Below are 25,093 nucleotides of genomic sequence, written 5' to 3'. Positions count from 1 at the left end.
ATTTGCATTGTGGGGTTTAGCGGTTTAGGAGTTAATAGATTTATTAGGTTAATTGCGATGTGAGTTAATGGCGGTTTAGGGGTTTATAGATTTATTAGATTAATTGCGATGTGGGTTAATGGCGGATTAGGGTTTAATAGATTTATTGGGTTAATAGCGATGTGGGTGAATGGCAGATTAGGGATTAATAGTTTAAATAGATACTTTTTGTGATATGGGGCATGGCGAATTAGGGGTTAATAGATTTACTATAAGTTGCTATGTGGGGGGGATGGCGGATAGAGGGGTTTTGACGTGTCGGGTTAGATTTCAATGGGAAAAAGGTGTTTTCCTGTTTTACACCTAGTTGAGCTGGGTGTGATTTTTGTTACTGTATCGGCAGCCTCCAACAGTGTAGTAACGGTATGCGCCGAAATTGAGTTATAATGGGCTGTTGGAAGCAGTCGATAAACAATATTGCTTCTGACGGCTTATTTATTGGTTTGCGAGCGCACGCAAACCGAATTACGGCTCAATGGAAACAAGCACCTATGTCATTTCTAATGTTAAAACATCTCATGTGCTATCATTGGTTTAATTTAACTTTTTTGATAGTTTGTTAATGTTAACAATGTTTCTGAAGTTTCCATTTATAATTATAGTTCAAGCAAGCTATTTGCAAGGAATACCACTAACAAATAAAGAATATGTATATATATATATATATTTTAGGATAAAAGTGCATCTTTTCTATGGAGCACAACAAGCCCCTCTTCAACCAAAGGGCAACCTACAACCACTCTTCCTCTTATACCGCGGTCTACAATATCCAGGTCATTTGACTCTATTTGGAGTGAACCAATCACCTTTATTGTGGGTCAGCTAAGGCCATATACCACTTACTTGTTTGAAGTGTCAGCGGTTACCAATGAGCCTGGCTATATTGATAGCACTATTGTCAGGACACCAGAGTCAGGTGAGTAAATGTACTATTACATTTGGTTTGCTTAATAAATATTGTCTTAGTGATATACTGTATTTTTTTTAATGTTGAACAATCCTCTTGTAATTAGCAGTTTCCTGAGCTATTATTTTAGCATAGTGATGGAATAACTGTGATAGTAATATTTTCTTTAACAATCTGTTACCACTCAAGTAAGCCAGGAATTTGAGAAAAAAAAACAATGCATACATTTTCATGTTTTTTCTATGCATTCTATTGGATTTCATTACTGAGTGCAGATTTACATGTTGTTTTGAAAACAGTATTTTTGAGCATCAATTCACCCTATGTTGCCCTTTCTGTCATTTGTTTCTGGTTAAGATTATAAGTTGGAAAATAATGAAAAAATAATATATATTTTTGCTAGATTCTGCAGTATATTTTAACACATTCAATCATCTCGCTGAAAGTATTTTTTTTCTAAAAGAACTAGTTCCTCTGAATATCCAAATACTAAGTATATTTAGGCATTCACTAATATAGCGATATTATTAATAAGAGTACAAAGTTCTTTTCTCCAAATTATTAAATGCAAATTCACCACTACCTGGTTTATATGGCCAAACCACTTTGCAAACTAGATTTAAAAGCATAAAAGTGAAGGTTTCTAAAAGTGTTCCGCATAAGCAATATAAAAATTCAGAATAGCAGAGGCATAATTCTTGACATATTATTGAGAGCATGGTACTAAGAAGAAAGAAAAATGTGTTGATTAAGAATCCCCTGTGCTTCCTGAGTACACAGATACTGGATTTGTACATTCTTTCATAATCCCACAACTAGCACAGTCTGTAAATAGGTAAACCAACATATGTCTAATGTATGTGCTCTTTCTCCTGCCACAGTGATAAGTTAATAGCCATTTGGGCATGTGACCCTTTCTTTGAAAGAGCAACCTCTACTCTTTCAAAAGAGGGGCCATTTGCCCCATTGTATTGCTTATCTTGGGGTGCTAGGGTCCATTATAAAGCCCAGAGCACCAACAATTAAAAAAAAAAATCAAATTTATATGGCAGTCACCTGCCACCTAAAGGGGTATGAGTCCCCTTTTTTGAAAAATGGGTAATTCCCTTTTGTATGTAAAGGACATTGTATGTGTTACTTACTGTCTAGATGTTATGGGTCGCTTTGGAGCTAGTAGGTAATTGTCATTTTGGGGCATATTTAGCACATAAAAGTGTAGTTCTTAATTATAAGAAAAATCTCACCTAGGTGGCATCTAGAGTAAATACTTGACCTCCGCTTTTTTATTGAAATTTACCTCAGCAAGCAACATTTTTTTATGGTGATGCTTTTATAGAGCATTTTCTACTTTAAAGGCTTCTTCAGCACATACAAGAATGGTTCTTAATTATAAAAAAAACTGTCAAGACAGTTTTATATATATATATATATATATATATATATGTATATATATATGTAGAAAAAAGGCACTCACTGGAAAAATTAAGACTTAGCTTTTAATGAATAATTAGGTTAAAAACGCATAACGTTTCGGAGGCATTCCACCTCCTTTTTCAAATGCATGATACAGACATTTTGGAAAGTACAAAAAGCAGTATACAGAATACATTACCCCTTCACCTTAAATACCCAAATGGCTTCTGATAACGCCGAGCCGCGTCCGCGGCCCGCATGTTGCAAATCCAGAAATCATGTGACCGGAAGTTGCGTCATCTGCGTAAATCACGTGATGATGTATGTTACCATAGTGACATCGTTTGTTGTCTAGCGATGTCATAGACAGAGCGGAGTGGCCCATCTGAAAGAATACAACAGGCCAAAATCCTCATCAACTATCATTTAAATCCTCTCTGCCTATGTCACATACCTATCCAAGCAACCGTGTATCAGAGCACAGTGTAAAATAAAAACAATGAAAGTAATCAATCATAAGTGATCAATAACAGTTAAAAAAACATGCATATGGAGGATATGTGAGTCCATCTATATTTAGAAAAACCTCGTATATATTGGTGTGTATATATTCATATATATAAAAACTACTTGTTAAGTGGATATTGGGAAATGCTTTAAAACATCACATATAAATAACCCAAACCCTGAATAATATATATACACCCAATATATTTATACGTGATTCATGTTTCCTGGAGCATGGTAAAATGGATGTTGTTGCTTCACGAATGGTAGAGACTTATCTGAACTGACTAAGTCCCAATGTTTAGAAACTGCTTTTGCAACCTTTTGATGCATAGGATCAAATGTAGTAATAAAGTTGAGTTTCTCCTCAGAATTAGTAGTGTCTCTTACTCTAATCACGGTGTCTTCAAAGCGTTTCACAGCTCCATCCTTAATATCCATAACCATCCCTCTGTCATAACCTCGTGTGATCAGTTTCTCCGACATCTCATTCAATTGTGTCTCTCTATTCAGTGCCTCGGTATTGTTGCGCAGAACCCGAGTGAGTTGAGAGGCTACTATCCCTTTCTTTTGATGTACAGGATGATAACTACGTGCATCTAACAGGGAATTGTGATCTGTGGGTTTGGTATAGAGAGACGTGCCAAACTTGCACATCTCCCCTTTAAATTTGAGAAGGATTTGCAGATCTCAGGGACTGAAATGGGATCAAACATGGCTCCCACGTACGCCAACCTCTACATGTCCTGGTATGAGCATTATATTATGCGGCCCCAAGACATGATGGAGGTGGTGTACTACACAAGGTATATTGACGACGTCTTTTTGATTTGGCGTGGGACCCCAGGCGCACTTGTGTCTTGGGTACATGACCTAAATAATTTGACAGTCCCAATCAGATTCAAAATTGAATATGATGTTGATATGGTCCATTTTTTGGATCTGAACATCTTTAAGGTGATTGAAGGGGAGACGTGCAGGTTTGGCACGTCTCTCTATACCAAACCCACAGATCGCAATTCCCTGTTAGATGCACGTAGTTATCATCCTGTACATCAAAAGAAAGGGATAGTAGCCTCTCAACTCACTCGGGTTCTGCGCAACAATACCGAGGCACTGAATAGAGAGACACAATTGAATGAGATGTCGGAGAAACTGATCACACAAGGTTATGACAGAGGGATGGTTATGGATATTAAGGCTGGAGCTGTGAAACGCTTTGAAGACACCGTGATTAGAGTAAGAGACACTACTAATTGTGAGGAGAAACTCAACTTTATTACTACATTTGATCCTATGCATCAAAAGGTTGCAAAAGCAGTTTCTAAACATTGGGACTTAGTCAGTTCAGATAAGTCTCTACCATTCGTGAAGCAACAACATCCAAGAATGGTATATCGTCGAGCAAGGAATTTGCGAGACTTGTTGGTGAAAACGGACCCAGTTAGGTGTTATGAGACGAGTAATTGGTTAAAATCGAACAAAAAAGGCTGCTTTAAGTGTGGTGACTGTGTCACATGTGATAGCATGCTGAAAGGTGACACATTCCAACACCCACATACTAATAAGCGCTATAAAATCAACTACAGACTCTCATGCATGAGTACCCATGTGATTTACATGTTGATTTGCCCCTGCTCCCTTGTATACATAGGGAAAACGGTCACCACGTTCCAAAAGCGCATGGCTAATCATCGCTGTGCGATCAGGGAAGCCATCAAAAATGGTGACTCTGATCAGCCAGTAGCACGCCATTTCGCCCGACACAAACATGGTGTATCAAGTCTTAAGACCATGCTAATTGACCAAGTACCACCGCTGACAAGGGGAGGTGATAGGGGCAATCGGCTTCTGAGGTTGGAAACAAGATGGATTTATACCTTGGACACCATAACACATAGAGGGTTAAACACTATGCTGGACTTCTCACCATTTTATACTGGGAACTGAGCTTATTTTCCTCCACTTGCTTCTATTGTCATATCCATCCATCCAATAATTTTTTGACTCTTATGCACAATTATAACAACCTCAAGTCCTCTGGTATCTTTTTACCATGCTCCAGGAAACATGAATCACGTATAAATATATTGGGTGTATATATATTATTCAGGGTTTGGGTTATTTATATGTGATGTTTTAAAGCATTTCCCAATATCCACTTAACGAGTAGTTTTTATATATATGAATATATACACACCAATATATACAAGGTTTTTCTAAATATAGATGGACTCACATATCCTCCATATGCATGTTTTTTTAACTGTTATTGATCACTTATGATTGATTACTTTCATTGTTTTTATTTTACACGGTGCTCTGATACACGGTTGCTTGGATAGGTATGTGACATAGGCGGAGAGGATTTAAATGATAGTTGATGAGGATTTTGGCCTGTTGTATTCTTTCAGATGGGCCACTCTGCTCTGTCTATGACATCGCTAGACAACAAACGATGTTACTATGGTAACATACATCATCACATGATTTACGCAGATGACGCAACTTCCGGTCACATGATTTCCGGATTTGCAACATGCGGGCCGCGGACGTGGCTCGGCGTTATTAGAAGCCATTTGGGTATTTAAGGTGAAGGGGTAATGTATTCTGTATACTGCTTTTTGTACTTTCCAAAATGTCTGTATCATGCATTTGAAAAAGGAGGTGGAATGCCTCCGAAACGTTATGCATTTTTAACCTAATTATTCATTAAAAGCTAAGTCTTAATTTTTCCAGTGAGTGCCTTTTTTCTACATATGCATATTGGATCACTATCTTGAAGTGCACCCTGGAGGCTGCTATATCTTTATATGGAGTGCCTTTCTAAATGACTTTAACCTATATATATATATGGATTGGAGTAGCCGTGTTAGTCCACAGATTTAGATATCAAAATAACAAGAGTATTGCATTGAGCAATGATACTTTTTATTAGACTAACTATACATTTATAAGATGACTAGCTATACATTTATAAGATGACAAGCTTTTGGAAGAGTGTCTTCCTTTTTCAAGTCTGAAGCAAAACTGACCAATTTGATGGAATTTACAGATTATATCTTAAAACACAGGCTAAAAAGACAAAGTGTTACAGAGGTCTGAATGCAGGAGGAGGAGGGGGTGTTGTAAAAATAATATGGGGGTTTAGGTGACAGGCAGATAGTGTCAGTAAAAGATTACAGGCAGGGGAAATATATGGTTATACACAAAGCATATACTGACAAAAAGTTATATATCAACATAGAATCAATACGAATAAACATGGGAAATTAGTTATACAGGGGAATATAAAATAGTCAAAAAAGGAGAAAGGAAAGAAAGAAAAAAAGGGGAATAATAATAATGACAAAAGTGTGGACATAGACTTACCTGCCTACCTATGCATAGAGAGTGTTGAATATACAATGTAATTGACTACAGTATATGAAAAGTACATTACATTACAAAAATTTTTGATAATGGGTTAAGAAACCAGAGTCCACATTTAGTCCTGAATTTAGCAAGTTGAAGTGCATTATCATTTTCATTTCAAAGGTTTTTCTTTCCATGGTGTTTTTGAAGTTGCCTCTGAGAATCTTGATTTTGAGGTTTTGGATGGACTGGTCAGGTTGGGTGAAATGGTGACCAACAGGGGTACAGTATTTTGTTTCACAGTGGTTTTTGATTGAGTCTCTGACACTCAATCAAAAACTCTCTATGCATAGGTACGCAGGTAACCCTATGTCCACACTTTTGTCATTATTATTATTCCCCCCCTTTTTTTTTTTCCTTACTCCTTTTTTGACTATTTTATATTCCCCTAATTAGGTTTATTCCATTGTGGGTTAATGGCGGATTAGGGGTTAATAGTTTTATTAGGTTTATTGCAATGTGGATTAATGGTGGATTAGGGGTTAATACATTTATTAGATTTATTGAGATTAGGGTTAATGATGGATTAGGGGTTAATTCATTATTAGTTTTTTTGCTATGTGGGTTAATGGCGGATTAGGGGTTAATACATTTATTAGGTTTATTGTGATGTGAGTTAATATATTTTATTAGTTATTGCAGTGTGGGCTGGCGGTTGAGTGATATATGTTTATGAAATAAACATTTGTTTTTAACCATATCTGATCACGGCTGAGTGGTATATGTTACAGGAATCGTTATTTTAACAAACACTTGAAATCCGATCATAGCTACCAGCCCACCTGGTTTGGGCATCTCTCATATTACACAGCGAGAGAAAGGAGCAGGTGAAAGGGTTCAAGCTGCAAATTGCTGCAGACCGTACACAGTATTAGGAGCTCACTTTGAGGACGAGAGATCAGCTACCTGGACAGCTGTTAATGCTCCAGAAAGTCGTTGTAGCACTTCTCAAGTGCTTTACTTCTCGTAAGTACCATATATGTGTGGGGAGTGAACAACTTTCAATACAGATTCACACTATGTTGGCGCCTTCTTCTTTATTGTATTCTATACAGATTTGACAGGTAGATAGATATTGCACATTCGTTAAGTGTTAGTTGATATTTTCAGGCAGTTACGGTGGTCACATTTTCAGTGCAAGGCTTGCTGTGTCTGCCTATGTGTGGCGAGGTGAAAATTGAGTACAATTTCTTCATTTTTGCTGTGTAAGTCCTTGCGCTGAATATGTGATACCGATTTGCGACGCAGTTCTATGTTAGCTTATGGGAGTAAAAATTGCGGGCAAATCTTGCCCATCTTTGGGAGTGCTGCCTATCAGACCAAATTGTTAGACAAAACAGAGGGTATTCAAGTGCATTCATTTGCAATTAAGACATTTTTAAATGCTGCAAAAAATGCCTGCAAAAAAATAACTATGCTTTTATATTAAAATTGGGATCTTAGTCACAAAATATAGTCATATTCTGCTTAGCCAGTCGCCAACTTACAAGGTGTCCCAATGCTGACTGGTCCTAACACTACAGTACATTGCCTTAGTTAGCTGAATCATTCCTGCTTTTTCTCTTCATAATAGAATGAAACTACCTGGCTTTATATATCCACAACTTCATTACACTGTCATGAGTACACCTGAGCTTGGGTGGGGTGCTTTAGCCAATGGAAGATGTTCAGTCTCCCTTTAGTTATAAATACAAATACAAAGTTTGGTTTAGCACACCTTACAAAAAGTTTAAATACATCATTGGGATTACTGCAAATGAGACCAAATAGTTACACAAAACAGAGGGTATTGGCATGCATCCATTTTCAAATAAACAACACATTTTACCCCTTAAGGACAAGGCCATTATTCAGTTTCTTTCCCTTAAGGACCAGGGCTATTTTTACATTTCTGCAGTGTTTGTGTTTAGCCTTACTTTTCCTCTTACTCTTTTACTGTAGCCATACATATTATATACCGTTTTTCTGGCCATTAAATGGACTTTCAAAAGATACCATTATTTTCATCATATTTTATAATTTACCATAAATTTTTTTAGAAAATATGAGGAAAAAATGGAAAAAAACACACTTTTTACATGTTCTTTGCTTTTTTAGCAAGTTATAGGGCAATAAATACAAGTAGCACTTTGCTATTTCCAAACCATTTTTTTTCAAAACTAGCTATAGTTACATTGGAACACTGATATCTTTCAGTAATCCCTGAAAAAGGTATTGCAGTGATGCCTCAATATCGAGGCATCACGGCAATACCTTGAAAGCGCCTGGAAGCGATCAGGATCACTTCCAGCCGCTTTAAACCTTAATGTCGTACAGGGTACGTCTCTGGTCTTTAAAGACCAGTTTGTGTGTGACGTACCCTGTACGACATGCGTCTTTAAGGGGTTAAAATGCTGCAAAAAATTGCCTGAAAAAACACCTATACTTTAATATTAAAATTGGGATCTTAGTCACAAAATATGGCCATATTCTGCTTAGCCAATCACCAGCTTACAAGGTTTCCCAATGTTGACTGGTCCTAAGGCAAAGTACTGTAGTGTTAGGATCAGTCAACATTACACCTTGTAAGTTGGTAACTGGCTAAGCAGAATATGGCCATATTGTGTGACTAAGATCCCAATTTGTGTAACATCAGTTTAGGTGCACATAGATTTTTTTTCATCCCACATAGGGACCACATTTCAACATAGTGTTGAGACCCCTAGGGTGTACTATGTCAAACAGGTGGATCCATATGGCCAATAACTGTGGAAGTTTTTTACCACAGTCCTTTATCCTCCTTAGAGAGGACACGTGATCTCAAACTTGAGACACTATATTTATTAGTCAGAAAATGGAGTGCCACCAGCTTATTAGAAAATCCCTCTTTTATTGGCCTCTATCATTGCATGCCTGTGGTTTGCCATCCTTCCCTGATTTTAGTGGTGGTGTTTTCCACATAAAAAAGGAACATGGACACTTGTACAAGACAACATATGGCGGACCTTAGAACTTTTTTGTGATTGGGATTATGAAAAGTGGTGCCCGTCATAATTCTATTGCATGTTACACAGTCCCCACAACCCCTACGTTGGGGTCCCAGCAAAATATCCTTAAATAACTTTGTACCGTATCTATCTTAACTAACATGCCCCAAATATTGTTAGCTCCCGGTCTACCATCCTTGGAAACATGGACTTCCAACAGAAAAGATTACTATCTGTACTAAATATGCCCCATCTTTTGTTTACTCCTTCACTTACTGTGATGTAAAGGTGGTTACAAAATTTAGTCTCGATGAGTCCACTTGAGTAATCTCTTTTGTTGTGAAAAGGAAAGTATCCTGGGTGCATCCTTCAAGTTTGCTGGCTGCATTATTATCTTTTAGTTTGTAACCTTGTGCAGCTAGCTTCTGACACATTTCATCCAAATTACATGCTGCATTTTCAAGTTTTGAGATGTTGCGAAGAGCACGCATGAGTTGAGAGGAGATAATCCCACCCCCTCCTTTTTTGATGTTAGGGGTGATAAATAAAGGCCAACAGAAGGGAGTTTCTCTCAGTTGGCTTGGTAAGCAAAGTTGTATCAACCCTAGAGTGTTTTTTTTTGTGTGTGTGTGTATAAATATATATATATATATACTGTATATTTATATATATATATGTTTGTGTGTGTGTATATATGTATATATATATATATATATATATATATATATATATACATATGTGTATATATATATATATATATATATATATATATATATATATATGTAAAAGAGAAAGAGGTCACCTGCGCTAAAATCTAGGATATGTAAATATTTTGTTTGTCTTATCAAGGGAAATAGCTATCCGATATATGTAAAGCTTTCCCAAGTGTTGGTGCCTATAGGGAGTATGAGTGTGATTAAAATTTAAAATTGGTATAGGATTAGCGTGCTGCCTCTATATTGAAACAGAGTACCCCTAACTCTGTAACGAGTGTATAGAAAGAGAAAAATCAATATGAGAGTAGAGGCGCTCAGCTATACAATATATACTATAAGTATAAGTATATCAAATATTAGTCTTTGTTGGTGAATTTCATCACAGTTGTTGGATCAATTGAGAAATTTCTGCTTACCAGCTGTTACCTCAATCATATGAGGTAAGGAATGCGCCCAGGTTTAAAGGTGATTCACTGTAAAGGACCTTCTGTGTCCTGGTGATGTTCCTAGAAACTTGTTGTTAGAATCGGTCCCTCCATTAGGATTCTTTATAGGAATGAAGATCCTGGACTCTCTTTAGGTAGAAGGATGTAGACTGTAATCCGTCTGTTATATCTTTCTTCAATGGTGGTAGGAATACTTTATTCTTTTTGTACTATCCTTTAGGAAGAAGTGCCTTTTGGTGGTGAGAATCCCTGTTCCCTCAGGATGCAGTCAAGATGTTGTTCATAGAAAGAAAACAGAAGCACATAGCATAATATTGTTTTGACACAATAAAAATATTTATTCAATAATAATATGCGCTTACATTAAAAACCCTCAATCAGTATGAGGTCAGTTAGAGACATGTATATAGCATGAAAGGCTGTGTCTTTGGTTGTAGTAGGAGTGGCAGTGGTATAAGGATCCAGGTACTTGGTAGTTATACACTCGTCCTTAGATAGTGAGTGATGTTAATAAAAGTCACTTAGTTATAAACACCAAGGGTGTATACCAAACTTAATCAGATGTACTGTGTGCCGTCAAAAACATTACATGAACAGTATATTATAAGTGGAAGGGCTAAATGAGTAGGTCCACAATGTTCACAGATTACACTGTTGTGATTTAAGCTGCTGTTTATAAGTTATGACCTGTGGTCTGTGGTACACGAGAAAGGAGTGTCTGAGACCTGTTTAAGGCAGCGTGTACTATGCACTCCTTTTCTCTATAAACTCTTATATAGTCAGCTGCTAAAAATGTTGTTACAATGAGACCGCTTTAATATCCCAATTGAATGAACTTAATTCTAAAGCTGCTATCAAACAGCTGTATTATAACAGTGAAGTTAATAGTGTCTGCCCGTTTTCAGAACTACGGCAGTAAAAAATATGGCAGTAACAAATAGCAGTAGAATATATAAATGTGCCAGCTGGAGTAGTGTAACGTCAATTCAAGATGCTGAGCACATCAAACTACTGAGCACATTTATAACACAAGCGTTATAAAATCACATGGAGGTATAAAAAAGTAACACGTTTAAAATCATTTGACATCAAATGTAATAGGAAGTAGTTAGGCCCTGTCCGCCCACTGTGGAAAACCTTACGCGTTTCGAAGTCTAGCGTGACTTCTTCTTCAGAGGTAAAAGTGAGTGGACAGGTGAATGGAGCTCCTTATTTAAGGTCCGTAAAGTGGGCGTTGTTTGCTGAGGGCCTGCGTGTATGTGCGTAGCATGATGATCGTGTCTATGCTGAACGTAGTCTTGATGATGTCATAACGTTATAGACGTGAGTAACGTCTAGTATACCTTTCATTGTTAGGTTGTTATGGTAACAGCACTGCTATATACACAGGCGTGTGGCAGATACTTGTTTTTATTTCATCGCTTGTTATTGTATATGAACTTCACAGGCTAACAAATAACTAATTGGTGACCCTTAGGTAATTAATATCAAGAGTGTTATAGAATCGTACTTCTTAATGGAAAAGTACGATAATGAGAGGGTGTCATTAAAAAAAATTTTGAACATGAGAATTTGTTTAACTAATCCCATTGTTAATATATTGTTTGTAGAAAAACTTAATTAATGTTAAGAGAGGGATCAATTATTGAACTAATATCTCTCATTGTGTTGGAATAAGGACTTTCAAGTTTTTTTAAAAATTAAAACTATATGGAACTGTAGATGAGTATACAATAATGATAAACATAGACATGTGACAGCATTAATTCTTAAAAGAAAGTGCATAAAGACAAATGAGTGCTAGTTGTTCTCATTTCTGTATGTTTTGTTTTTAAATGTTTTTTGTATATATACATAAAGAGTTTTTATTGTTTTTCGTTTTCTTGTGTGTCATGTTATAGAAAAGCTGCCAGGTCAATGTCTGCATTCAGACCTTCTGGACTCATTGTACCCATGTAATGGATCCAGTAGGTCTCTCGTTGTCTCAGTAGTTGAAATCTATCGCCCCCTCTCTTGGGGACTGAGACTTGTTCTAAAATTGTACCTTTATTGTGTACTTGTCTGCAATGTCTAGATAAATTATGTCCTTTATATCCTGATTCAATGTTTTTCAGGTGTTCTAATAGCCTGATCTTGTATGGGCGTTTAGTGCGGCCTATATATTGGAGGTGGCACGGGCATTCCAACAGGTAGACAACAAAAGTACTTTTACAGTTAGTTAGGGCATTAATTGTACACTTTTTTTGTGGAAATGTATTGGAATATACTTGTTTAGTGGGCTTATTATTATATGCATGCTTACACCCTTTGCAATTTGCCCTATTACACTTAAAGAACCCTTTCGTATTTGAAGTAAGCCAATTAGATTTAGAGGTTATATCCTTAAGTCTTGTTGGGGCCAAGATTTGTTTTAAGCAAGTGTTTTTCCTAAAAGTAATCTTAGGGGTTGGTCCTATACTATTTTTAAGGAGTTTATCCTGTTCTAATATCGGCCAGTATTTTCTAAGAATTTTCTTTATTTCAGGTGCTGCCTCATTGTAGGTGGTTACCATACCTATTGTATTTTGTCTAGTGTTTGGTTTTGGATTGTTTTTTTCTTTATTAGGAATTAAAAGCTGTTTTCTCCCAATGTTTTGTACTTTAATATAGGAATCATTTATCAATGTTTTAGGGTACTTTTTTGTATGAATTTTTGTTTGAGTAAGGCTGCTTCTTTATTAAAATCACTGTCCTTAGAGCAATTTCTTTTTACCCGCTGGAATTGCCCAAATGGTATATTTTTAAGCTATGGTTTATAATGTCCACTGTCTGCATATATATATAGCAGTTAGTTTGCCAGTGCACTCACCAATCCATAGTATGAACAAAAGATAATACACTTGTGGTCACTGACACACAAGTTAGATCATTGAAACAAAATTGAGTGATTTTCAATTAGACTAATTGAATAAACATGTTTATAAAATAACCTGTTAACACCAGAACTTTCTTAATTTTGGACCTATGGGCTGTGTCTATCTTCATGTCTGCATCAGCATAATGTCAACCTCTATGGATGGCATCCAAGAAGAACCCTTTGTTGCTCTTCAGCAGAAAACTGCAAGATTAAACTTTGCTAAACAGCATGAAAACAAGCCTGACAAATATTGGGAGCACATTCTTTTGTCAGATGAGCCCAAAACGCTTGACGTGAACCTGGCCAGGATTATTACAATGAATGTATAGTCCCAACATTGAAGCATGGAGGTGAGAGTGTGATGATATGAGGCTGCATGAGTGCAAAAGGTGTTGGGGAGATGACCTTTATGGATGGCACCATGAATGCCTGTGGATATACCAAAATATTATGATTACGGCTCAGGACAAAACCTGCAAGCCATCCTGATACACAGAACCTTCTCTTTTGAATGTCCTCCATATGGATGTAATCCTTTTTTAACTTGAAAAATGAAATACTATATTTTAGGACGGAACTTTATCTTTTCTTTTTTCGATACCAAAATATTGTCAGACAAATTAATTCCCAGTCTCCAGAGGCTTGGCAGAAGAGGAATATTCTTGCATGATAATGGTCCAAAGCTCACGTCGAAACCTACTAAACAGTTTCTAAATAAGAATACAATGAAAACTATGGCCAAGTATATTGCTTGACATGAAGTCTATAGAACACCTTTGGATTATTTTTAAACAGAAGGTAGAGCAATACAACGCCTCAAACGAACAGCAGCTAAAAAAATTGTCTCTGAAAAATGGCAGAATATCTCTCCAGAAATGTATGCAACACTGGTATCCTCCATGTCGAGTTGGATTGAGTCTGCCATCAAAAGGTGGGCATACAGAGCATTGAAAAAATAAAAGATTTGAATCTCAGTAATGAAAAGTTTACTGACTTTTGTTGCATTAAAACTCTTCTGTGGGGCTGGTATTTTTAATATAGCAGATCTAAACTGTTAAGTTTTTAATTTAACATAAGGACAAATACCCTACTGTAAAATTTAGAAGTAATGAAATTATTGTAAGGCGATATAATTTTGAATAATTTGATACTTAAAGGGACATAATAATCATATGCTAAATCACTTGAAACTGATGCAGTATAACTGTAAAAAGCTGACAGGAAAATATCACCTGAGCATCTCTATGTAAAAAAGGAAGATATTTTACCTTACAATTTCCTCAGCTCAGCAGAATAAGTTCTGTTTAAAAAGTTATATTCAGCTGCTGTCCAGCTGCTGGTAAAAAAATAAAAAAATGAAGAAATGAACAGCAGCCAATCAGCATCAACAGTGCTGAGGTCATGAACTCTTTTACTGTGATCTCATGAGATTTCAGTTAACTCTCATGAGATTTCATTGTAAACTTCCTTACACTGAATAGGGAAATAAGATGAGTGTACACGAAAGCTCGCTCCTTCCGCTGTCCCGGGACAGACATACTGATTTGTTGCTTTGAAGTCCTTTACAATTGGATGTGGCTACTGAGAAACTTTTGAGGTAAAATATCTTTCTTTTTTACAAAGAAATGTTCAGGTGATATTTTCTAGTCAGCTTTTTACAGCTATGCTGCATCACTTTCAAGTGTTTCAACATTTGGGTATTATGGCCATTTAGGTGATATTATAGGGGTAGAATTACCTTTTGGAGTATAGACAGATAATGTAAGAAATAGAGTAATATTGACTTCTCTTCTTCCATTTTCCCATATCACAATATAATACTTTAATTCCACTCATTTTGTGATCTTTACATCCAATATATGCCAGATTTCAAGATTTGACACATAAAATAGCTTGGCTAATTGGCTACTTCAACAAACCAGTTATTTAAATAGACATGTTGCATTATTAACAAGATAACACCAATGTGAAACTTCTGGGCAGAGACAACCAGGTAGGCTATTATTGTGTGTCCATCACATTATTTATGTTGTAGCCATAAAGTATGTACTATATATATTGCCAACATAAGTATAACATAATATATGCTATTAAATAGTTATCAATTATCACACTGGTAGAATTAGTGCAGAGGGCAGTGGACACTGTGTTTTTGTACTAGAGCCCACTAGTCACTGTCAGGACCTTGAAAAGTTTTGTATTGTTATGCTTAGTCGCTACCTCCTAGACACTTACTTGTCAGTTACGTACTAGTAGTAGGCAGTAGGACAATATTCTACTGCTCTTCTGCTACCCTGGGTGAATAGCTTGCCTGTCTGTCTCTCTGCTCATCTGCTCACTTGTGCTGCTGCTCCAAGTTGTCAAAATATCTACACTTACTCTATGTATGTGCCACTGATGCTCCATGACTCCTGTGCTGTTGCCTTGGATTACTGGCAGTTTTCCTAAGGGACACATTTTATACTATATGCTACTATTCACACCTACTCACTACACTCAGTCACTTCAGTCAATATTGAATGTCTTGAAATTGATGAGTGTTTTATGAAAAGTATCCATTTTTTAGAGGCAGCGGCTGATTGCTTTGAAAGAGTTCTAGGAATAATTTTTACCTAAACAAATCTTTATTAGTTTGATCTTCACTAAGACAATTGTCCTTTTTAAGGAACCAAGGCTTCATCTTATGAATGGAAAATGTTTATAAATAATGATTTTTAGATGTGTGTGCTGCAGTGACTGTTGGTAATCATGGTGATACAACGTATGAATTTTAGTCTTCTGGAATTTACAATATTGTGGTTTAGCAAGTGCAAGGCCAAATCTTACATGGGTTTTGTCTCTCAGGGTGTCTCTCAGTTGTGGAGGTATACAGATATACAGAAGCATGCATGACAGACTGGTAAATCACTCTATTACTTGCATTAATTGCTCTATTTTATATGAATCTGTGGCAGTAAAATGACCCAATCATGTACTATAAAAACCATAGATGGCTCCTCTGATGTTGGACTATTCTATGTTCTTGTTCTGGTAGTGTTGATAACTCATTTAATAAATTATTGTTATGACTGCATTATAGGGATTTTCTATGCCAGTTCTATTTTTCTCTCTAGTAGACTTAAATCTAGGGGTGTATTTGGCCTAGTCCAACTAGAGTCATGCCTAGGATAGCAGCACGTGAGAGGGCAGCACATTTGAGGGTTAGTTCTATGCCATGATGATTTCCCACTGAAATGGTTTTAAATACATTTTTATAGTTTTAAATATACTGTAAGAAATAAATTCAAGGCATTTCTGACAATAACAAATGATCAGAGTAACTGAACACCTTGAATGTAATTTTGGCTGCTAAATCTCTTTTTCATGGTTACCATAACTGATCTTACATTATATTCAAACATAAAATATAAATAATTGCAATATTCAAAATTACATGTTATATAAATATTTGCAACTCTTACGGCCAGATTATGAGTTTTTCGTTTTGAGCTGTGCGGTGCTAACGAGTAGTTTTTTCTCACCGCTCACTTATCCGCAGCGCTGGTATTACAGGTTTTTGCAAACCCGGCGTTAAAAGACAAGAAGTGAGCGTAGAGCAAAATTGAGCTCCATACCGCACTCCAAATACCAGCGCTGCTTAAGTCAGCGGTGAGCTGGTCGTACGTGCTCGTGCACGATTTCCCCATAGACATCAATGGGGAGAGCCGGCTGAGAAAAAGTCTAACACCTGCAATAAAGCAGCATAAAACTCAATAACGCAGCCCCATTGATTCCTATAGGGAAACACATTTTATGTTTACACCTAACACCCTAACATGAACCCTGAGTCTAAACACCCCTATCTTACAACCCCTAATCTGCCACCCGACATCGCCGACACCTACATTATACTTATTAACCCCTAATCTGCTGCTCCGGACATCGCCGCCACCTACATTATATTTATTAACCCCTAATCTGCTGCCCCAACATCGCCGACACCTACATTATATTTATTAACCCCTAATATGCCATCCCCAATGTCGCCGCAACCTACCTACACTTATTAACCCCTAATCTGCCGCCCCAATGTCCCCGCCACTATATTAAATGTATTAACCCCTAAATCTAAGTCTAACCATAACCCTAACACCCCCTAACTTAAATATAATTTAAATAAATATAAATAAAATTACTATAATTAACTAAATAATTCCTATTTAAAACTAAATACTTACCTATAAAATAAACCCTTAACTAACTACAATATTACTAATAGTTCCATTGTAGCAAGCTTTGGGTGTATTTTTATTTTACAGGCAATTTTGTATTTATTTTAACTAGGTAGAATAGTTATTAAATAGTTATTAAATATTTAATAACTACCTAGCTAAAATAAATACAAAGTTACCTGTAAAATAAAACCTAACCTAAGTTGCACTAACACCTACACTACAATTAAATCAATTCCCTAAATTAAATACAATTAAATAAATTAAATTAAATTTGCTAAATCACAAAAAAAAAACCCCACTAAATTACAGAAAAAAAAAAAAAAACCCTTGCCTAAACTAAACTATAAATAGCCCTTAAAAGGGCCTTTTGCGGGGCATTGCTCTTTTACCTGTAAAAAAATAAACAAACAACCCCTGCAACAGTAAAACCCAACACCCACACAACCAACCCCCCAAATAAAAGCCTAACTAAAAAAACCTAAGCTCCCCATTGCCCTGAAAAGGGCATTTGGATGGGCATTGCCCTTAAAAGGGCATTTAGCTCTATTGCAGGCCCAACGCCCTAACCTAAAAAATAAACCCAACCAATACACCCTTAAAAAATCCTATCACTAACCCCCGAAGATTCACTTACTGGGAGAAGTCTTCATGGAAGCGGCAAGATGTCCTCAACGAAGCCGGCAGAAGTCTTCATCCAGACGGCATCTTCTATCTTCATCCTTCCGGCGCGGAGCGGGTCCATCTTCAAGACATCTGATGCGGAGCATCCTCTTCTTCCGACGGACTAACGACGAATGAAGGTACCTTTAAATGACGTCATCCAAGATGGCGTCACTTAGATTCCGATTGTCTCATAGAATTCTATCAGCCAATCGGAATTAAGGTAGAAAAAATCCTATTGACTGATTGGTTCCAATCCGATTGGTTGATAGAATTCTATCAGCCAATCAAAATCTAAGGGAGGCCATCTTGGATGACGTCATTTAAAGGTACCTTCATTCGTCATTAGTTCATCGGAAGAAGTCGGAAGTCTTGAAGATGGACCCGCTCCGCGCTGGAAGGATGAAGATAGAAGATGCCGTCTGGATGAAGTCTTCTGCCCATCTGGAGGACCACTTCTGCCCGTCTGGAGGACCACTTCTGCCGGCTTCGTTGAGGACATCTTGCCGCTTGGATGACGACTTCTCCCAGTAAGTGAATCTTCGGGGGTTAGTGTTAGGATTTTTTAAGGGTGTATTGGGTGGGTTTATTTTTTAGGTTAGGGCTTTGGGCCTGCAATAGAGCTAAATGCCCTTTTAAGGGCAATGCTTATCCAAATGCCCTTTTCAGGGCAATGGGGAGCTTAGGTTTTTTTAGTTAGGCTTTTATTTGGGGGGTTGGTTGTGTGGGTGGTGGGTTTTACTGTTGGGGGGGGGTCTTTTGTATTTTTTGTTTACAGGTAAAAGAGCTGATTTCTTTGGGGCAATGCCCCGCAAAAGGCCCTTTTAAGGGCTATTGATAGTTTAGTTTAGGCTAGGTTTTTTTTTTTTATTTTAGGGGGCTTTTTTTATTTTGATAGGGCTATTAGATTTGGTGTAATTAGTTTAAATATCTTGTAATTTGTTTTTTATTTTCTGTAATTTAGTGTTTTTTTGTTGTGATTTAGCTAATTTAATTTATTTAATTGTATTTAATGTAGGTAATTTATTTAATTATAGTGTAGTGTTAGGTGTTGGTGTAACTTAGGCTAGGTTTTATTTTACAGGTAACTTTGTATTTATTTTAGCTAGGTAGTTATTAAATAGTTAATAACTATTTAATAACTATTATACCTAGTTAAAATAAATAAAAACTTGCCTGTAAAATAAAAATAAACCCTAAGCTAGCTACAATGTAACTCTTAGTTATATTGTAGTTAGCTTAGGGTTTATTTTATAGGTAAGTATTTAGTTTTAAATAGGAATTATTTAGTTAATGATAGTAATTTTATTTAGATTTATTTAAATTATATTTAAGTTAGGGGGTGCTAGGGTTAGGGTTAGACTTAGGTTTAAAGGGTAAATAAATTTAGAATAGTGGCGGCGATGTTGGGGACAGCAGATTAGGGGTTAATAAATATAATGTAGGTTGCGGTGATGTTAGGGGGGCAGATTAGGGGTTAATAAGTATAATGTAGGTGGCGGAGATGTTATGGGCGGCAGATTAGGGGTTAATATTATTTAACTAGTGTTTGCGAGGCGGGAGTGCGGCGGGAGGTTAATATGTTTATTATAGTGGCGGCGATGTCTGGAGCGGCAGATCAGGGGTCAAAAACTGTATTATAGTGTTTGCGATGCGGGAGGGTCTCGGTTAATAGGTAGTTTATGGGTGTTAGTGTACTTTTTAGCACTTTAGTTATGAGTTTTATGCTACAGCGTTGTAGTGTAAAACTCATACTACTGACTCGACCACTCACTTTTTGGCCTCCCAGGACAAACTCGTAATAACCGGCGCTATGGAAGTCCCATAAAAAAGAAAAGGGTTTACGAAGTTTAAAGGCCAAACAAGTGTGCGGTACACCTATACCTGCAAGACTCGTAATAGCAGCGGGCGTAAAAAAGCAGCGTTAGGACCTGTTAACGCTGCTTTTTTACCTTAACGCACAACTCGTAATCTAACCGTTAGCAAATTAAATTTGAGAGTTAATTGTAAACTGTAAAGAGAGATGCTTTACTACTGTAATAACATATATGTAAATAATGTCCTTACGTTGCCATCATATGAACAGAGCATTAATAACAAAATATACATTTCATAATATAAATGACTCACACCAGTCCAAAATTTTATAGCAGCAAAAGGTTTTCATTCTTGACATCTCAAACATACAGACTTAACTATGACATAAATATAATTTATTTGAGTGCAAGGATGTCATTGTGGTATTGGTCAACCCAAATATATAACAGCCCAAGGTGGTGTCAATGTATCACTTTTATAGATTTTAGATAATAATTCTTGGAGTTTAGGAAATAATGGCTTGATGTTACAAAATACAAAATAGGGTAGATTTCATTTATGAAACAAAAATTATATCCTAAATAATTTATCAAACTTAGAGGCTTCAAACCCTTTTGCAGATAAAACTAATAAGGTGCACAAAAGTATCCATAATACTAATCATTGTAATCCAAATAATTTGTAGATAATGGTACACCAACTGCACCTCTTTATTCACACTTAGTCAAGGTGTATAAAAATGTCAGAACACTGTGACAAAAGAGGTTGCCCCAATAGTGTACAATACAACAAGGAGAATAGGTATATAAAAATGTTACCTTCCATAAAATACAAGCAACTTGCAATCTGGGTAAGTTAGCAGCTGCCCAGCTAGCGTTCACTCAGGTCAAAGCTCTATCGCTTCCAACCATCAATCCTTTTGAGCTTCAAAAGTGCCTGTGCTCTTGCCTAATGGAATCCCAGCTCTCAGGAACTCTACTACTTTTTTAACTTTACTCCCCTTTCCAGTCTCTTGTACATATTATTTTCCATTTTCATACCATTTAAAGGGACGGTCTACTTGTTTTTTTTTATTGTTCAAAAAGATAGATAACGCCTTTACTACCCAATTCTCCAACTTTGAACAAAAACATTGTTATATTAATACTAGTTGATAAGCCTGACCAAAGGACAGGGGTTAATAGATGAATTAGGTAGTTTGTGATCTTGGGGTTTGTGGATTTAGGGGTTAATAATTTTATTAGGTAGTAGTTTATTTTTTCTTAATACTTCGTGCGGGCAGTTAGTTTATTTTTTTCCTAATACTTTGTGCCGGCGGTTAGTTTATTTTTTTCTTAATACTTCGTGCGTGCAGTTATTTTTAATTTTTTTCTTAATACTTATTGCGGGCGTTTTTTTTTTTTTTTTTTTTGTAATGCTCTGCTTACCTTTGCTGCATCCCAGTGGATTCCGAAAATGGCAGGGTGGTTAAAGAATCCACGCCTCGCGCTGCCAACATTCCATTTAGGATGCGTGCGCAACTGGCGACGGACAGACGCAATTATAGTATAGATACTTTATAACCTCTAAATCTCTAAATATCTGCCCTTTTCTAAGCCCCTGCAGACAGTTTCTTATTTCAGTGCATGTTATTAACTTTCACAGCCAGACAGTGCTAGTTCATGTGTGGCATATAGATAACGTTGTGCTCACTAACATGCAGTTGTGCATGAACCAGCACTAATTGACTAAAATGTGTCTGTCAAAAGAGCTGAAATAAGGGGGCAGTCTGCAGAGGCTTAAATACAAGGTAATCACAGAGGTAAAAAGTATATGAATTTAACAGTTTTGGTTATGCACAACGGGAAAATGAGTAATAAAGGGATATTCTATCTTTTTAAAAGAAACACTGAACCAATATTTTTTCTTTAATGATTCCGATACAGCATGCAATTTTAAGCAACTTTCTAATTTACTCCTATTATCAATTTTTTCATCGTTCTCTTGCTATCTTTATTTGAAAAGCAGGAATGTGATGCATAGGAGGAGCTGGACCATTTTTGGTTGAGACCCTAGGTTATGCTTGCTTATTGGTGGGTAAATGTCAGCCTCAAATAAAGAAAACGCTATTTGTGGTGCTGAACCGAAAATGGGCTGGCTGCTAAGATTTACATTCATGATTTTCAAATAAAGATCGCAAGAGAATGATGAAAAAATTATAATAGGAGTAAATTAGAAAGTTGCTTAAAATTGCATGCTCTATCTGAATCATGAACGAAAAGATTTGGGTTCAGTGTCCCTTTAAACAATACAAATTTTCAAGTAGACTCTCCCTTCAAATATATCTTTATCTCCCCATAAACACACACTTTGTATCATATGAACCATTACAGACAACCAGAGCATTAGTCACTTAACTTGAATATATGAGATAGGTAAATCAAATTTCTGTTTATTCTTGGGTGGGTTTTCACTTTTAAAAACTGTAGCTTAAAATGGGCAAAATTACAAGTTTTAGCTGTATGCTATACCGCTGAAAAATTGGCCTTTGCACACGGAATGGCAGGTCTCCCGTATTACAAGTTGTGCGGTCAGGCTGATTACACTAGGTTTATACCTTATACCGCAATGATCCATTCCGCGATCAAAGACCAGTAGCTATGGGAGTTTTTGCAAAACAAAAATGTTTCACAAAACTCATAACAAGAATGTTACAAAGTACAGTAACACCCATAAACTACGCTATTAACCCCTAAACCGCTATCCCCCTACATCACAAATGCTTTATTAAACTTATTAACCCCTGATCTGCTACCACCCACATCACAAACACTAAATTAAAGTATTGACCCCCCACATCGCCAACACTAAATAAACCTATTAACCCCTAAACCTGCCGCCCCTCCCACATTGCGACACACTAAATTAAACTATTAACTCCTAAACCTGACACCTCTCTAACTTTAAATTAAAGTTACAATATAACTATTTTAAAATAAATAAAAACTTACCTGTGAAATAAAAAAACTAAGCTTAAACTATAAATAAACCTAACATAACTATTTCTTTCATGTAATTAGCAAGAGTCCATGAGCTAGTGACGTATGGGATATACATTCCTACCAGGAGGGGCAAAGTTTCCCAAACCTCAAAATGCCTATAAATACACCCCTCACCACACCCACAATTCAGTTTTACAAACTTTGCCTCCTATGGAGGTGGTGAAGTAAGTTTGTGCTAGATTCTACGTTGATATGCGCTCCGCAGCAAGTTGGAGCCCGGTTTTCCCTTTTAGCGTGCAGTGAATGTCAGAGGGATGTGAGGAGAGTTTTGCCTATTTTGAATACAGTGATCTCCTTCTACGGGGTCTATTTCATAGGTTCTCTGTTATCGGTCGTAGAGATTCATCTCTTACCTCCCTTTTCAGATCGACGATATACTCTTATTTATATACCATTACCTCTGCTGATTTTCGTTTCAGTACTGGTTTGGCTTTCTACAAACATGTAGATGAGTGTCCTGGGGTAAGTAAATCTTATTTTCTGTGACACTCTAAGCTATGGTTGGGCACTTTGTTTATAAAGTTCTAAATATATGTATTCAAACATTTATTTGCCTTGACTCAGGATGTTCAACATTCCTTATTTTCAGACAGTCAGTTTCATATTTGGGATAATGCATTTGAATCAATCATTTTTTCTTACCTTAAAAAATTTGACTCTTTTTTCCCTGTGGGCTGTTAGGCTCGCGGGGGCTGAAAATGCTTCATTTTATTGCGTCATTCTTGGCACGGACTTTTTTGGCGCAAAAAAATCTTTTCTGTTTCCGGCGTCATACGTGTCGCCGGAAGTTGCGTCATTTTTTGACGTCCTTTTGCGCCAAAAATGTCGGCGTTCCGGATGTGCGTCATTTTTGGCGGCAAATAATGTGGGCGTCTTATTTGGCGCTAAAAAATGTGGGCGTCGCTTTTGTCTCCACATTATTTCAGTCTCATTTTTTTCTTTGCTTCTGGTTGCTAGAAGCTTGTTTATTGGCATTTTTTCCCATTCCTGAAACTGTCATGTAAGGAATTTGATCAATTTTGCTTTATATGTTGTTTTTTCTCTTACATATTGCAAGATGTCTCACGTTGCATCCGAGTCAGAAGATACTTCAGGAAAATCGCTGTCTAGTGCTGGAACTACCAAAGCTAAGTGTATCTGCTGTAAACTTTTGGTAGCTATTCCTCCGGCTGTTGTTTGTATTAATTGTCATGACAAACTTGTTAATGCAGATAATATTTCCTTTAGTAATGTACCATTGCCTGTTGCAGTTCCTTCAACATCTAAGGTGCAGAATGTTCCTGATAACATAAGAGATTTTGTTTCTGAATCCATCAAGAAGGCTATGTCTGTTATGTCTCCTTCTAGTAAACATAAAAAATCTTTTAAAACTTCTCTCTCTACAGATGAATTTTTAAATGAACATCATCATTCTGATTCTGATGACTCATCTGGTTCAGAGGATTCTGTCTCAGAGATTGATGCTGATAAATCTTCATATTTATTTAAAATGGAATTTATTCGTTCTTTACTTAAAGAAGTACTAATTGCTTTAGAAATCGAGGATTCTGGTCCTCTTGATACTAATTCTAAACGTTTAGATAAGGTCTTTAAATCTCCTGTGGTTATTCCAGAGGTTTTTCCTGTTCCTAATGCTATTTCTGAAGTAATTTCCAGAGAATGGGATAAATTGGGTAATTCATTTACTCCTTCTAAACGTTTTAAGCAATTATATCCTGTGCCGTCTGACAGATTAGAATTTTGGGACAAGATCCCTAAGGTTGATGGGGCTATTTCTACCCTTGCTAAACGTACTACTATTCCTACGTCAGATGGTACTTCGTTTAAAGATCCTTTAGATAGGAAAATTGAATCCTTTCTAAGAAAAGATTATCTGTGTTCAGGTAATCTTCTTAGACCTGCTATATCATTGGCTGATGTTGCTGCAGCTTCAACTTTTTGGTTGGAAACTTTAGCGCAACAAGTAACAGATCATGATTCTCATAATATTATTATTCTTCTTCAACATGCTAATAATTTTATCTGTGATGCCATTTTTGATATTATCAGAGTTGAT

General features: G+C 36.5%; 1 protein-coding gene across 1 annotated transcript in view; it reads left to right on the top strand.

Moving 5' to 3' along the window:
- PTPRQ (protein tyrosine phosphatase receptor type Q) overlaps window positions 1–25,093 on the top strand; it is a 538,955-nt gene that overhangs the window by 56,666 nt on the left and 457,196 nt on the right. The window contains 1 exon segment of the mRNA XM_053719240.1: window positions 712–955. Coding sequence (XP_053575215.1) covers window positions 712–955 — 244 coding nt within the window.

Source organism: Bombina bombina, chromosome 6, assembly GCF_027579735.1.
Source record: "Bombina bombina isolate aBomBom1 chromosome 6, aBomBom1.pri, whole genome shotgun sequence".
NCBI classification, from domain to species: Eukaryota; Metazoa; Chordata; class Amphibia; order Anura; family Bombinatoridae; genus Bombina; species Bombina bombina.
The sequence above is the reverse complement of the archived record's forward strand: the minus strand, read 5'-3'. Positions and strand labels throughout refer to the sequence as shown.